This window comes from Argiope bruennichi, chromosome 6 (genome assembly GCF_947563725.1).
Source record: "Argiope bruennichi chromosome 6, qqArgBrue1.1, whole genome shotgun sequence".
Lineage (NCBI taxonomy): Eukaryota > Metazoa > Arthropoda > Arachnida > Araneae > Araneidae > Argiope > Argiope bruennichi.
In genome coordinates this window covers 82311999-82330147 of record NC_079156.1, presented here as the reverse complement: position 1 = coordinate 82330147, position 18149 = coordinate 82311999, and the positions used below count along the sequence as shown (strand labels likewise).

At 28.5% G+C, this 18149-nt stretch overlaps 1 protein-coding gene across 1 annotated transcript in view; it reads right to left on the bottom strand.

The window, feature by feature from the left end:
* LOC129972812 (neuropeptide SIFamide receptor-like) overlaps positions 1-17528 on the bottom strand; it is a 175056-nt gene extending 157528 nt beyond the window's left edge. Inside the window, exon 1 of the mRNA XM_056087091.1 lies at positions 17364-17528. Within this exon, the coding sequence (XP_055943066.1) occupies positions 17364-17481 (118 nt within the window). The 5' untranslated portion in view covers positions 17482-17528. The remainder of the gene's footprint in view (positions 1-17363) is intronic.
* Between the last annotated feature and the right edge of the window lie 621 nt (positions 17529-18149).

Genomic DNA, 18149 nt, shown 5'->3' with positions numbered 1-18149 from the left:
ATTCGTATATCTTTCTTTTACCTTTTAATTTAAAAAAATTTAAAAATAAAATTAAGATATACGAATGAAGTATAAAGCATTATCTGCTTTGATATTTCGGAGTAAAGATTCGAATTTCATTTAAATTGTTATAATAAGCTTTAATAAGAAATCGGCATCGGCTAACGGAGCCTGAATGGAAATTGTCAAGAAATTATAGATATATTTTTATATTTAGTCATTTTGCAAATTTTAAACATTTTAAACGGGTTTTGACGGAAAAATATTTCCAACAAAATAATTTTGTAATACAATAATCAAAGTTCCTTTATTATTTTTATATTAATAACAAAGAAGTAAAATCACATTAAATTTTGATAACATTAACATAAAATTTTGAAAAAACAAAACTGATTTGGAAAATTTTTAAACTTTATTTCACTCATATCTAGTGTATAATTAACAACAACTACCACTGTAAAACATTAACTACTATAACTATACGATTCTAGCTGTTTCCATGGTAACGAAGCAGTATAAATATATTTTTTAACAAATTCCTTTCAGTTAAGATGCACTCCAGATAACTAGTAAATCTAGTTAAACCTTGTCAGTATAGTAGAAGCTGGTAAAAAGTAATGAGGATTTTGCGTAATCGTTCACAGTATGGTTTGATGAAAAAGTTTTTGCAGCCTGCTGAGATACATGGTCATAAAGTTCACTTACATCAAGGAAAATAATAACACGCTGGTGATAAGCTTGCGTTTATTGCACTCGTAGAAAGTAATCAATAATCCTTTTTAGCTTCGTGCTCCAACTTTAACTATTAAGTACGGATCATGATTCTGATCTACAATAAGCGATTCGATAAGTTATTTGTTTGCTAAAGACTTAATGAATTTTAATAATCAATAATTGCTAAAGAAAATGATCCTTACAGATAGCTATTAGGTAAAATTCAATACAATTTTATTTTTTGACTTGCAATTTTAACGGGAGATACTCGATCCACTTGTAATACTTAGAAATATTTATAATTTAGATTACTTCGGATTTCTAAATATTTTTAATGAAATTTTTAAAGGAATCATAAATTGAAAATCAATATACGTTTTGCATTTTTCTTTTACTGCACATATTTATTATTTTAAAAATTTAAATTTTTGATTGTCTTATTAAATAATTGCATTCATGGGAAAGTTGTCTTCTATCACAAGATATTATGTTTTTATAATAATGTACAACAATATTTTATGATGCACACGTTTATATATATGTGTGTGTGTGTGTGTGTGTGTGTGTGTGTGTGTGTGTGTGTGTGTGTGTGTGTGTGTGTGTGTGTGTGTGTGTGTGTGTGTGTGTGTGTGTGTGTGTGTGTGTGTGTGTGTAATTATATTTTAAACTCTTAATTTAATCCAATTTCCAAAACTTTATCTTAATTTTGCTGTAAGATATTCTCTTATTCCCTGACCTAATTCCACATTCAGCACTACGTATCAAATGAAAGTGATTCTTCCGTTGCCCTTGTCAAAGATCAACACATGTATTCCATCGGCACGTGGCAGGAAATCCTATGTTATATAAGACTAGTGACCATTTGTTTCGCGATATATATATATATATATATATATATATATATATATATATATATATATATATATATATTTGTGTGTGTGTGTGTGTGTGTGTGTGTGTGTGTGTGTGTGTGTGTGTGTGTGTGTGTGTGTGTGTGTGTGTGTGTGTTAAACATATGTCTGTAGAATTTTTCTAAAATTTACTGTAAAAATAAGTTTAATTTTAAGGATTTAAGAAATTTAATGCGTTATTCTGGAAAGAAAATACATTTTTTATAAAATGACCAGAATTTTATAAAAATGTTTTTAAAAATTTGTTAAAATTATTGCAATGAATGTTGGTTTAATAAAACATCTTGAAATTTAATGCACCCTATTATCCTAACTAGAACACAACTGATTATTCATTATCTTGAATTAAGAACTGTTTTGTGGCTATTCGGTTGCTTAGAGAAGAAATTCATGAATGGAAAGTTTACTCTATTCAAAATGCTGATTAAATAAGTTGCTCTATATACATGTAATTATTTAGCCAACATATATTAAAGTTTAACGATAAATCATGTTGGTATTACAAAAATAGTTACTGAATGATTTCAAAGTATGTTACAGATTCCATTTTTCAGATATTAAATGATTTTAAACATATTTATCCACATATTTAAAAAAAATGCATTTTGAAATAGCACTCTCATGTTCCCTATTCAAATTGCAGTCACCTCTTCCTCCCCAAATAAAATTAATCTAATTTAAAGGGATAATATAAGCTTAAAACTTTATATTTTGAAGATAGAATCTGAATTAATTAGTTCGGAAAATACAAAGATGTAACTAGACATTAAATCCCTATTAGAATTAATTGTACTAATAGGTAATGTAATAGATATTGTACCATGATGTTCTGAATGCAGAATAATATCTTGAAGATATCGTAAGAATATTGTTGGACATTTTGTATTGTCGGAGGAGTTACAGCTGCTAACCGTCATTATTGTTAGTGAGTCCTATTTCTCAACAACAACAAAATAGTCTTGAAAGACTTATCTTTTAGCCACACGCAAAGTCTGTAAACATGCGTGACGACTTGCTGCAACAGCAATATAAAAATAGAGGCGAAGCAACAAGATTTAAGCTCACATTCTTTTCTTTTGTTCACAGTATTGCTGCCGTGTTTAGCATTTGCTGCTAAGAATAAATGTTTATTTTTAATTTTCAGTGTCTATTTCTGCCTTTTTTTTTTATTTAGCAACTGTCACGTTCGTTATTATTTGTTCTTATAGAATTTTCTTATGTTAACTTGAGATTGAAAATATTTGTAAATATTTTTTTTCTTTGTTAGTTTTCCTTTTTTCTCTATACCAAAGCGTTTTAATTGCATTTTCCTCTATAATTTGTATGGTGCCGAAAATATAACACTGAGGATTAATCAATAAGATTGACATTTTAGGAATTCCACATTTATCTGATATGCAGAAAAAAAATGACGAAAAGAAAAATGGGACAAAGAAAGTTAGATTCTTGACTAAATGAAAAAGAAATGTTTTTATATGAAGAAATAGATTTAGAAAAGTTGCTCAAAAAACCTGGAGTTAAAAAACCGCTACACAGATGGTTCAAAAAGTTAGATAAGAAGCCTTCTGCGAAAAAGTTTACTCACGAAATCAAAGAAATAGACGAAAGCAAAAAGTTATTGATACATATTATTTTCCATATAATCACCATGGCTGTTAAGGCATTTGTAAATATCTCTATCTAAATCAGTATTTTAAAAAAACCGGTCATGTCGTGGAACACGTACAGACTTTTTGAACAATACTTCTATAATGATCCAAAGGGAGGAAAATCACTTGGTGCAAGATACGGGCTGTAGGTGTGGAGGATATTCCATTAAATTTCATCCGAATCGCTGCACAAATTACGTATAATCAATATCGTATATGATCGTAAATTATTGTGCAGCAATAGGACACCTTTGGAGAATTTTCTTGATCAATTCCGAAAAATTGGCTTTTTACACTTTCATCACCAATCATGTATCCGTCAACTTCGCTATCTTCTAACAGAGATTTCAGAGTCGTGATGGCTTGGTGGTAAGGTTTCGGAATGTCCGAGATTTTTTGTTTAATTAGTTCTTTTTATGTTAGATGTTTCTGGTCTAGCAAAACTAATATTAAATTTGGCATGTTATTTATCGCTTGAAAATTTCAAGCTTATCTGTTTCAGTGTTCTCCAGTTTAGAGAAAATTTTCCTTTCCCGAGTTATGCCTGGTATGTTAATTAATAAGGAATAAAATGAAATATAAATATTCGAGTGGTCGTTTAAACTCACATGGTCTTTAATATTCCTAAGAGCATAAATGAAAGATCTAAGTTTTTGAGTCAATGGAGATCGGTTAATAACCGAATTGACAAGGAACATCTAGGCAGCAAATAAAATAGAAAACTTAATCTTCCCTTTACTAAAGTTCTTTTGCTTACTCGAAGCGTTACAGAGGAAACTAGACCACATTAAAGCAGTACTTCTGGGCAAACGAGGTAAATTTCAACATTCATTCTAAAGGCAGAGAACTCAATTCAAATAAGCTCTGAAACATGGCTCGGTCTATCTATTTTTGATAAATAATTTTTAAAGCTACAATCAAAACTAGAATTAATAAATATTACTCTTCGGTTCTTGAATATCACAATGGTGAAAGCAAAAACCAATTTAATAAAATAATTATATTTTTTAAGAGAGTCGAACCAAATCAGAAATAAAATAATTTTATTCTCGTCGGCTTAATGTAAGAAGGTAATCTTAAATTTAGGAGACCTTGAAATATTTTATTTCTATTTCATAAGATAATAATAATATCGATACAATAGTTAGCCCGATTTTTATTCAGTTTTTTCAAAAACACTTATTAATTTGACCTGTTTCACGTTTGTGAAGGTGATATCTTTTTTCTGGTAGCTTTCCGATTTGTTATAGTTTTGGAACACTTATTCGATGATAATACACAGTTAATTAAAGAATTCAATTAAAAATAAATCGATAAATTTTATTAAATACTAATTTCATACACTTGGCGCATTTCATATGGCAATGAATTTAAAAGTCGGTTTCAGAATACATTCATGTTTATCATAATGAATTTAAATGGATGAATACAAATTATAAAATAATACCTTCTATCATATTTATAAATATGTATTTTTACCAATTTTTTAAGGTAAGTAATTATATCTAAATATTTTATATATATATTTTAGCAAGATTAATAATCCTTTATTGTTTTGACTAAATTTATATCCTAAGAAACGAAATCTTCATCTAAAAGAGGAATAAATAATTATATTTGAGAATTGTTGCTGTATTTCATGCTCTGAATAGAATAATTTGGAATTTCAACTTTTTACAAAGCGCACATTAATATTCTATTTAAAGAATTTCAAAAGCTTTAAGCTTTCTCTTTTCAAAGGAAATGTGATGCTCAATTCCGATTAATTTGAATGTTTCTAATAATATATATTTTTTAATTTCATAAAACACTTTAAATATTTGGCAAAACTACATTTGAAATGAGAGATGAATTATTTATAACTGGCATAGTCTTTCAAAACATACATTTTTTTTCTTTCCTAGATTATGTATTATGTATTCACGATGTATTAAAATCCTGGAACTGTAGAAGTCTTGACAAAGAATGCCGAAATGTTTATGTAAAATGTTACATTTCCCTCATCAAGTTTTCATTTTTAAATGTCAATAAACGCCTTGGATTTTGAAAATATTTGCCTAGATAAGAAGATACAAATATAAGGAAAAAAAATCTTCTCGAATTCGAATATATATATATATATATGTGCTAGGAGATTAGCTTTGCTTTAAAGTGAACAGGACATCAACATTTTTAAAGCTTAATAGGGTTATGAGATTAGCCATTTTGCACATTTATTTTCCACATTTTATTGCCTTTTTTAAATTTAGTTTTTATCAAGATTTCACATTTTGTGTCACTTTGGGATTAAATTTCGATTTTTATAAAACATTTAATCTTTTGAATTCGAAATTTTTCTTCTGTGTTTTCTTAGACATTTAAAGACAAAACTATAAAAATATTGGACAATGTCTAACGTTTTTAGCAAAGCTTCAGTAACTTTAAGACAACCTGTCAAAAGTGTTTTCTATCGAATAAAAAAATAACTAAACGCTTACATTTTCAGAAACTTTACGAAATATTTTTACTAAAATATACTATTGTTATGGCAAAATACTTTAAATTAACTTTATATTTGTGTACATTATGAAAACATATATAATTTTACACTCCTATATTAAGGAAAGAAATCTCCATTAAAATTAACGATAAAAGTATAGTATGTTATAAAGTATAGTACAGTAGTATATAAATATTTTATGACATAATTCATATAAGAAACGAATTATTTATACATTCTTAATAATTCACAATCACAAATTTTCAGGACAGTATGGGGGATAGGAAAAAATATTTCATACTTTTTAGTCCTTTTAAAACTTGGAATTTTTTTAAAAAAATAATTTGTATCATTATTTTCTGCTTTTTAATCACATGTATGAAATTTCAAATTCCACATGAACTAGCGACATGGTTTGACACCATCTGTCGGTAATAAAGGTTTTTAATTGATTGCAAAATGTGTGCCAAAGAGACAAAAAAAACCGAATTAATATTCCATTGATATCCAATTCCAAGTCCTGTATCAAATTTCAATTCTCTAGCTCATCGGAAAATTAATTTAAATTGAATGAAAAATTTGAAAAAAAAAAGACAGAACAGAAAGTGAGTTAATAAAAACGTTTTAAAATAAACAACTAAAAAAATGGAAACAACAATAATAATATTTTTTATGAGATGTATCTTTTCACGCATTCGAAAGATGATTTCCTCGTAGTTAAAATTATAAGTAACAAAAATTCGCCCATTTAATTCGCCCCATAATTATGAGCCCATTTAATTTCTATTTCAGAAAAATTTTCTACTTTCTTCTACTGATTTAATTTTGGTGAGTAGCTGTTAAAGGTCATTTAAGATCCTAGAGTAATTACCGAATGGGTTTTGAAAGCGATAGGATTGCGAAGGAAAAAAATTCAATTCCACAATTTAAATTCAACTTCCACAACACCTTTTTTTTTCACATTTGAATCGATTCAAAGATTAAAAACTCAATTGAAGTAATTCACATAGATATGGTGTTTCTTAGTTCTCTCAAATTAAATGTACTTCAAGGTAATCATTGGAATGATAGCATTTTTAAATTGAGAACCATCGTGAAATCTTGATAATTTTACTAAAAATGAGCATTTGCGCTGTAGGAAATGTTTTTTTTTTTCAATTTAATGATGGAAAATTAAATTCCTATTGCCCGTTAACATACATATATTATACAATATTATATGATATTAAATAATACTTGCAATATAGTATATTGTTGTCCAATATTGAAAATATAATATCATATAATTACTGTACAACAGTCTGTGCTACTCGGGTCTAGAGTTTTAATTTAATCTCATAAATGGCACATAAAGACGCGCATGTGTATATTCATTTAGTCTCTAATGAACCAATCAGAGACTTTTAAAAACTTCTAATGGCTACATAAAAATTAAAAGAGTAAAGTTACCATCACTGAAAAATGTAAACCATACTGTTAATAAGAAAAAATTCAGAGTATGCATTTTTGATATTTATTTTTTGAAATTATATTATACAAAGGATGTTTAAATGAAATAGTACGAAACGACACTGTATGTATAAGCTAAGACTTTATTCATACACTATAAGCCTGAGCACAACGATCTCATTGATTAACGAACAGAATGATTCCTTATTCCCAGAATTCCTGTGGCCGTGACGAGACCCAGTCCTTGAGTTCGCCGTCCGAGTTGAACCGTTCCCCTTTCAAATGTTTTTTCAAGGAACCAAACATATGAAAATCGCAGGGCGACATTTCCGGGCTGGGGGCGGATGGTCGAGCTGCTCCCACTGGAACTCAGTCAGTTCCCCGTATATGACCCTGGAGACGTGTGGACGCGCGATATCATGGAGCAGAATTGCATCCTCCGTGAGTCGCCCCGGTCTTTTGTTCTTGATGGACCTGCGTAGTCTTCTGAGTGTTTCACAGTACACATCGGAGTTGATGGTTCTTCTGTGCTCGAAGAATTCAATAAGTAGCGGACCTTGGACGGCGCTCTTTATAAGAGAATCTGCTCTCTCCTGCGCATGCTCCGATCTACGTTGGGGACTCCAATCGCATCCCTAGATGTTTCGCTACGTTCTCCCATAGCGGCTTGTTGGGACTTTCGTACCTTTTCATTTGAACACCCCTTGTATTTTTAAAGTCAATCGCGCTTAAATTACTGTATATTAGATCAAAGTATGATTTCTAATTTGGATTAAACAATAATGTGCTTCCTTTTTCCACATCTTCTTACGAATTCGTTACTCTTTGAAAAAAAATTCAGAAATTGAAAATCAATGCACAAATTCTTCATCCCATACTTTTATTGCGCGGTCGGAAGATTGAACTGTTTATGAAAGTACCGGCATATTATGATTTGATAGTAATTTGACATCAGAAAGAATATCGACATAAGAATAAAGGTTTCAAACAACATTTTACAGATTTTTTTTCGTTTATATATCCATTCTGGTATAGCCTTAATCTATTACGTTTTAAATTTCCCATGCCACACACACACAAAAAAAAAATTATAACATATTAATGTCTTTCAAACATTAATTTCCGAACATTATATATCGCTTGTGGTGAAGAGCTTATAAGCCAGTTAGCAGCGGTGCCGCAAGAGCAGTTGCTCTTGTATTGTGGTCATGTTACTGGGCTGCGAACCACAAGGTCCCAGGTTCTATTCTCGCTCATCACAAACCGCTACGTTCTACTCAATTGATTTCTTATATCATAAGTGGAATCAATGTTTGAATAAAATAAAATGTAGTTCATATTTTTAAATCAGCTGGAAACTTACTCGCATACACTCGAATAAAAAATTTTATATTAGAGAATGCCTTGTATAGCATTGGCATATAATAATAGCGAATTATTTTTTAGTATAAATTTAGCCTTTTTAATGAATCTATTATGATATAATTGGCGATTTATTTGGCGATTCATGAGATAATTGGTTATTAATCGGCATCCAGTTAATAACATCCGAAAATCAAATTTGTATTTTAGATGTGTTTTTTCTAATAGATTGAATCAAAAATTTGTTAAAACGCTACACTTTCGCTCTCAAATTTCGAAATTTGATATATTTAAATCATAACATTTTTCAGTTATAGCGTTTATAAATTTCTGAAAGTACAGGCTGACAGACGGTCACATTCTCATTGGATTTGGCTCAAAATTTGTTAGCTGTATACACTATACATGTTATATGCGAGTGGCGAATTTTATCCATTTAGCTTTCTTAGTTTGGAAGTTATCGTGTTAACTTATACTCGAACAGACAGACCGATAGACATTCTCAGAAAGGATTTTGTTGAAAATTTGATAGAGATCTATAAATTTGGTATAAAAGCAGTATACAAAATTTCATCCCTCTAGCTCAAAGAGTTTTTGAGTTATTTTTGTCACAGACGGACAGTTCTCTTAAAAATTGTTTTTCGAACTGGGGGATGTATAAACGTGGAAATTCGTCAAAATCTCGAGTTTGAATTTATAGACGATTACTTAACCCCTCGGGGGGAGGGGGCACCTCGAAATGAGGATGAGGGGCTTCCGGTGGTTGGATCTCTCCACCCTGGAGGGTACACTAATAGGTGGGGAATCTGACTCCTCCCACCGATGACGGGGCGTACTTCCTTCGGGGAGGGTTGTACCGTGGCCGGTGACGGTCCTTTGGACTCAACCACAGTTCCCGCCAATGTTGCTGTTGCGGAGGGTCCGATCATTCAGTTTTTATGGTTTAAATCCGTGTGCCTTCGTGGCGGATCGGAGAGTTAGATGGTTGACTTATAGACGATTACTTTAGTTTCTCTATTCTAAATGTTCAAGAAAGTAAACAAAAAATATTGTTCCCTGAACGAAATTAACCACCTTCCCGCAGTTAATTTAGAACTTCCCTTTTATTCCGCATCCCTTTTTATTTGAAAGAATTCAAAACATAAAGAATATTCTTAATTGAAATAATCAGGAAATGAATATTTACACAAAACAAGGAATTGTTTATTCAAAATAAAAGTAGATATGCGAGAAAAGACCTTTGCAATTACTTGAGAAGATATTCATCTCCATATCCCAAATAAAAAAGTTATCAGAAATTTCTTTCTTTTTGGCATAAATTAAGTCAATGGAAATCTCGCATTATTCAGTGACAGAAAAGAGGAAATAAATAGATAAATATATCTTGATGTCGTTCTCAGTCTCAGCAAGAAATGATGGCATTTATGTGGACCCTAAAAGCTTTATAAAAGCACCATAAAACAAACTGATTCTGGCAAATGAATGGAAATGGTGATGAGAAAGGACTTTTATGATAAGTGAGAAAAGAACCGAGTCATTTTAACTCTGCATCAATGACATTTACATTCATTATGCAAATTTTAACTTTCATAATTAAATAGAATTCCTACATACTTTTAAGATAGGTGACTGCGTTAAAAATTCGAAGCTTTGCGAAATTATGAATTTTTTTTAATGTAATATTCTTTATCTTTCAATTGATTCCTTCATAAAACTGTTAGAATTTTGTTTCCAAGTCTGTGTTTTTTTAAGTTACACTGATTTTTATACTTGCAGTTAGTTATAAATGTTTTAATGCTATTTTCTCAAATTCTAAACCTTGATGGAATTTTCTTACGAAAACCTCTTAAATTAAAATCTAGTGTTTATTTTTTTTTTGTTCGGATTTGGTAAAATAATGTCTCCATATGTAATTCAGTTGCCGAACCAGAGATCAAGCGATCTATTCGTTTAGGAATATTTTATGGTTGTTTTCGTGCTTCACAATGTGAAAAAATAGGAAAATTTGTATTATTTATCAATTGAACCCCAATATTTAAAAAAATTGTATAGAAAAAAAGCTTTTTTTTAGTTCAAGAACTGGATAATATATTTTTTAAGCTATCTGCAAATTATTTGGCAAATATTTAAACTAGAAAAAAAAATCTTTGACACCTAACTGGTTCATAAATGTTTTTTTCTATGTTTTTAAAGCAAATATTCAAAAATATCACTACTTTCGAACGTTTTTCAAAAAATTCATCCCGTACTTAATCACATATCTAAACTAGCATAGGATTGACAGTCTTCACAAGAGACAGAATATCTTTAATATCAATGAGAGATTTTTGATGTTTTTTTTTTATGATTAATATTGAACAACTTTAGCATTGAGTGTTCTTACTAGAGGTACAAATAGGACGCTTTCGGTGATGAAAACATTCACTGCAATTTTTCATTTCTAATAATTGCATTCAATACATTTTAATTATAATTTATCCATTATTAAACTATAATTAATTTATAATGTTTTTGAAACGAATGATATTAAAAAATTTAATGTTTTAATTACATTTATTATTAAAATATGAAAAATTTGTAAAAAGAATATAAAAAATTTTATCTTCAAATTCTCACATTTTTATCTGAAATACTATTATTTCATAACAACCAGTGGGAGTAGTCTCCCCAAAATTTTCTCGCATATTCTCTGTTAAAGTTGTCGTCCCAGAAAGGACCTTGCATGACGTTGGCATATAATAATTAAGAAATATTTACCTTTGGCGATAATTTAGTATTTTTACAGACTCCAGCATGTCATCTTTGGCGAGCGTCTTGGCGATTAATCACTGCTATGGGGATAATAGAGTCCGAACATCGAATTCGTGTATTAGAACCATTTTTTTCCAACCGATTGAAATTAAAATTGGTCACAGAAGTATACTTGTAGTCACAAAATCCCATACCTAATTTTATATAATTAAATCAGTGTATTTTTGAGTTATCGTGTTTACATGTTTCTGAAAGTACATCAATCCCTTGTTGGATATAGCACAAAAACATCTACAGTATAGATATCTACAGAAAATTTAACATCTACAGTATAGATGTCTACAGAAAATTTAACATCTACAGTATAGCTGTCTGCAGAAAATTTAACATCTACAGTATAGATGTCTACAGAAAATTTAACATCTACAGTATAGCTGTCTGCAGAAAATTTAACATCTACAGTATAGATGTCTACAGAAAATTTAACATCTACAGTATAGATGTTAAATCTGTGTCCAAATTTTATTAATCTAACTATTTTCATTTTGTAATTACCGTGTTAACTTATATTCAGATAGCCGAACAGATTGACTTCCTCTAAACATATCTCACTCAAAATTTCTGAGAAATCTACAAATTAAAAGTCAAGATCGTATATCGAATTTTTTGGAGCTCGACCGATTTTGAGATGAAATAACAGTTATGATGTCATGATTCTACGTCAACCTTTTAAAAACGCATCTACTGTCAAAGAAGCATACGTAATAATAAAGCAATACTGGTAAAAGCAGGTCAACTTTTCAAAAATGCATCTGCTTTCAAAGAAGCATGCATAATAATAATGCAATACTGGTAAAAGCAGGTAAAAAATATATGCGATTAAAAGATGATGATGAAAATTGCCATTTAAGCTTTATTCATTGCCTACGCGATTTTGAGCTTCAATATCGCCTAACCAAAACAACATCATGTTCTCACATGATAATAAGAATTTGCGTCTAAAATAAAATTGTGGCAGATTACAATTTTGCTATGAGACAAATATATCATTATCTTAATATGTATTCTTATTGTTAAAACATTTTCTTGTGTTTTTACAATAAGAAAACACTGAATCAGTATACGTAATACATTCAAGCTTTTTTTGTTGTTGTTCATACTGAAGTGAATATCTGAATTACATCTTAATGTGAGTTTCATAATGTCACCACTGTGACATTGTTTTTGTCTAATATAAGGCATTAAAAAATATGCCGGTGAACTTTTCATGAAAGTTTCAGCGATATCCGTCTTCGGATAATTCGGATAATTAATAATCAATCATAAAAAATAATCATCCATGATTCCATAAAATTGTGAAATATTAAGATCATATCGTTTTAATAACTTTAGATATTTTCTATTGATTGTAAGCATGAAATTTACTAATAGAAGCTAGTCTCATGACAAATACAGGACAATTAAAACACAATTTCCAGTTCATCTCTCTTTTAATTTTAACTTATTGTGAATTCACTTTTTATTTCTCTTGGAAAACTACAGAGATATTAAACGAAATTCCTTTTCCTTGGCTTTAAATAATGAAAGAAGTGCCATGACTAAATATTTGATAATAAGTTAGATCGGTTGGAATTTTAGGTCAATAATATAATCAGTTTTAGAAAATTAGGCAAAATATATTTTTAAAAACTGACAAAAATTGGAAAAACAATTTTACGATTATTAAAATGATAATTTTTTGAATTATCTTTTTAAACTGAAACCGTGTAAAAAGTATTTTTAAGCAATAATATTTCCGGGAGTTATAACATAAAAAAACCCTTAAAATTTCACTTAATTTTTAATTAATTAAAATTTAATTAAAAATTTTATAAAATCATGGCTTTGAGGAGCACATTCTTCATTTCAACATATATATGTACTAAATTTAATAGCTCAAAGTCAAATGATCTGAACTACAATACCAGAAGTACCCCACAAGCACATACGCAGAAACACACACATATATTCATCTTTGTTGCTAATACAGATGAGAATTTAGAATACAAGTAAAATTCTATTGTTTATCATAATTTCCGAGGTGTGTTTTACAAACCCCCCCCCCCCTCCCAAAAAAAATTATTTTAAACTGGAATTTATTGATATCATTCTAACAAACAGAAGATTTAAATGATTTCAAAAATGTTGCCTGAGTTTTATCGAATGAGATCAACTTCTATAAGGGAATTGAATTGGTGAAATATTTTATGCTACTCTCAGCTTATATCATACTAGTTCTCAACCATTCTTAACATCTGTAAGTAATATTAATGCAACATATCATTGTTGTTAAATCCATTAAATATAGAATATCCATTGCTTGGAGAAAGCAATAGTGAAAACATTAACGTTGAGATCATATTCGTAACTTTTTATGGAAATAATTTCAACCAAAACTGTAAAATAAGAAAGTTTCAAAAATTATTTTGTATTATTTAATGACTCTTAATCATTATTTAAAATATATCTAATAAATATTTCCCATTTTTATTATTTTTTGAGTATTATATTTATCATTTTTTGAGTTACAGCTTGTGAAGCATCATTCCGTGGTAACCATAATTATTATTTAACACCATTATTATTATGTAAGCATTAATAAATATTTAGAAAATAAATATCCTTGCATAAAATAAACATAAATAATGCATTATAAACTTTGGATTTTGTGAATGATTAAGGGTTATAAAAATTTAATTATAACCCTAGCTTTAATTAATTTTATTACTATTTTGTTTATTCGGAGAAAATTAGTGTTATAATAGGGAAATTATAATACTGATTGAATGTCGAATTTAAAAAAATAATAAATTGTAAAAATTTGTGTTTGCCAAACATTAAAAACTGGTTTAAAACGTGAGTCCATCGATAATTTTTAATGTTCCCTCTGTATTCTCTTGACTTTACTATGTACAATAATTTTAAAGCAAATTTTTAATATTTAATTCTATTTGTATATCATTATTTTGTGAATGTAAAAACGTTCAATAACAATTTCAAAATTTATGAGGATTAAATTAAAGTTGAAAATTTAAAAATTCCAAATACAATTTTAAAAACTTATAAAGTTAGTTATAAAGTTTATAAGGATTTTTTTTTATTTTGAAATTTATTTTCGGCTCATTTAAATTACTATTTAGAAGCAATAAATGTTTTAATATCAAATTAACTTTCAAAAACTGTCTTTGATTTCTCGTTTGATAAACAAATATATACCTTGTCTTCAAAACTGATTATGTGTTTTGATTCTATTCTTGAAAACAAATTATTTATTAATAATTATTTATTAAGAGGCCTTATTTCCATTTTCCTTTCATTATTTTAAATCATCTGCTTGCTTTTTCCCAATTGTGAAAGTCCTTTTTAAAAAACAATTCACCTGCCAAAACTCTACTTATTACAAACTCATCTGAAAGAATAAATATTCCTTTCCTATTAACATAAATCAGAGGTAATGAGAGGAAAAAGACATAACCGAGCCAATTTTGAACTTTCAAATAAGGAAAAGGGAGAAAAATAAAACCCTATTGTACGATTACTAGTTCCAAAACTACTTCATTTCCATCGTTTTTTTAATTATGCTAATTACTTCCTTATGTTTGAAATTTATGTCAAATATATCAACCTTAATTTCTATATTTCCTTAAAACAGAAATTTTCTTTCATAGAAGCCGAGACTATCATGTTGTTTTAATATTGTAAATATTCTTTAATGCCCTGAATTCTTTAAAAAGTATTACATTTTGAATTAAACAGATGTAAAGTCATAACTACACATAGTTATGTAATCGATAATCAATTACCATGTCATGAATTTTGTATTCACTGTTGCAGACTCAACTGAAATACATATAGTTTACCATACAAAATAAAACAGTTTCTAATTCATAGAATTTTATACAACAACCTATTTTAAATACACCATAACTTCACATACAGAATATATAATGAAAATTAATGATTATATAAAGATCAGAAATGAAACGAAATTTTTTTTCTGAAATAAAAAAAAAATCTAGACTATAATTCGTGAAATTAAACTTTCCATACTCTAAACACTGTAAGATTTGTATGAAAAGAAACCGCAGTTTAAATTTATGAAATTCATTACATTTATATGTATTATTACTAATGGGCATTATAGTATGTATTAACATATTTTAATTGTTATAAATAATATAATCTCAGGTTGCTAAAGGAATTCTCAAAATCATCGACCGCACTTCCGCAAATATATTTTCCAATTTTGATTTTTTTTTCTTCTGTCTTTTTTATTTTCTCCGAAAATCGATTCGAATAGTTGAACTTCGGATGGTTGACGTTCTACTAAAATTGATGCCATAAAAAGAATGCACTGAAATCTTTTATATCATGATTTGCAAAAGTAGTTACTTCTCAAAACATCTAACTTAAGATATATTTTACTGCGGAATAATTTCTTCCAAATATAATTCTTAATAAATAAATTGTCTGGTATTGTATGTCACATGTTTTCCTGATATGGTCATAATTTCTAAAAGTGTGCTTTCCTTATGGATTTTTTTGGCAGTTTTTTAAAAAAACATGTCAAAACCGTATCTTTACTCTGATATTTAACAGGTTTTTTTCAATAAATAAACACTACTTTTTTAATCTTAAAAAATTTTAGGAATTTCAAAGAATAAAAGGAATAGCATTTCATATATGAGCACAATGGTACAGAGGAAAAAATAAAACCTTGCAGAATTTTTCAATCCAATTTAGGAACTAGACTTTTCTGAAAAGGTTATAATTGTTTATTTTAGGGTTATATTCTGTAACCATGTTCAATACCATTGTCAATACATAATCTTTAAAATTCTTCTTCCGTTGTATTTGAAGTGTAATGGTATTTTCTTTCTTACTTGAGCGCAGTAAATTTTGACAAATTAGGTTATTTGTAATGGTATTTAAAAATTAAAAATTATATATATTCTTCCATAGAAGGATAACTATTTAAACTGAGAAATAATTTGAAAAACCAAATATATATATTTATGTCTTTACTTGCTTAAGGAAATTTAATACATGTAGTTCCGACATTTCTGTGTTATTAGGTATTTGTCACTCATTTCCTAGAAAATTTCATTGTAATTCAACCATTGAAATATATATATATAACATCCATATATTATTTTTTGAAAAATATCAATTTACCAACAACATCTAAAACATTGAAATAAAAGCATGCTGAACATCCAACTTTACAATACACAAACTCTTTTGCATTCAAGGGAACAGTGGACTTTGAAATAAGCAAAAATATACAAAAATATTAAAACGTCTTTATGTTGTTTTATCATCAAAATATATGTCTATATTCAACTAAAATAGTAGTATGAAATAAATTATTCAAGAAAAGGAATATTTGAAGGGATTGAAGAAAAAAATAATTAATGACTTTTCTCAAAAAAGTGTAATTAATGACTTTTCTTCAAAAAGTATAATAAATTACTTTTTTCATAAAGTGTAATTAAGGACTTTTCTCAAAATAATATTCTAATTAGACAAAAATATTTTTGAAATGCCCCATGTGTCTTAATTTTCGAGGAAATTAAATTAAATTGATAGTGAAGATTGCAGTTAGATCGTTAAAAGTCAATTTTAGTCCAGAATGTTATAAAATTTTTATGAAAATTAAGTGCGTGTGCATGAATATATTTCTATAAAATTAACATTTAATTGGAATTACAAAATCATACACAGTTTTGTTTTAAATAAATTTATAAAGGATTATACAAAAAAAAAATAACAAAAAAAATAAGTTGTCTAAAATATTTTGAAATAATTAAAAATTATATGTCTTTTATTTTTTAAAAAATAATATATTTCGTTTTAAAGAGTTTTTTAAAGGTATTTGACGCATTTATATTTTAATACACATACATAAAATAATTATAGCCCTAAGTAAATGATGTACAAGAGTGCCTGATAAAGACCACTGTCCCCTTAAATTAAACGAACATATTAATATAAAAATGAAATACTTACGGAATATTATATTCCCTAGAAGTGTTGCTGGCAAGCAGAAAATCAGCACCAGTATATCAGCCAAAGCCAAATTCACAATGAAATAGTTGGTCACCGTCCTCATTCGTGGCGACCGCATAACGACTGACACAACAAAGCTATTTCCCAGGATTCCAAGCACGAAGACTAAAGAGTATGCTACACAGAACACGGCTGTTATTTCTGGCGAATGCCTGTACCAAGGATGTGTTACATTCTCGTATTCGTTATCTGATGCATTGGGATTTAACACTGATGTCAGATTTAGTTCCAAATTGTTGATTGGTGATTCTTCCATCAATCTTGTGTGAGTAAACTGCCCTTCCGTGTTAGCTGAAGGCGTGGTGAACTGAGGGCGTGTCTGTGCCATGGGTGCCAAACTTGCAACCAGTTCTTCAGCAGAGAAGTTTATTTCAAGCATTTTGAAATGAAGATTCAAATGAATATTTAATAAATATTATGCAGCAAAAATTATGATTTGTGACAATTTTTGGAAAAAAGGGACAAATGTATGTTTTTTAATGTTTTTGAATTATAATGCTCTATATTTTTCAATATGTGCAAATAAATACTTAGACTGCTCAAATTTTAAGTCAGAAAAGGCAAAGGTTTTGCTTTTTAACTTGAACACATAAGCCTGGAATAATAATTATATATTTTTTGCGCTGTGACGACCTGTGTTTTTGAACTATGTATGCAAATAAATTCCTAGGTTGAACAAATTGGAAGTCAGAAATAGCTAAAGTTTTGCTGTTTAACTTGAGAGCA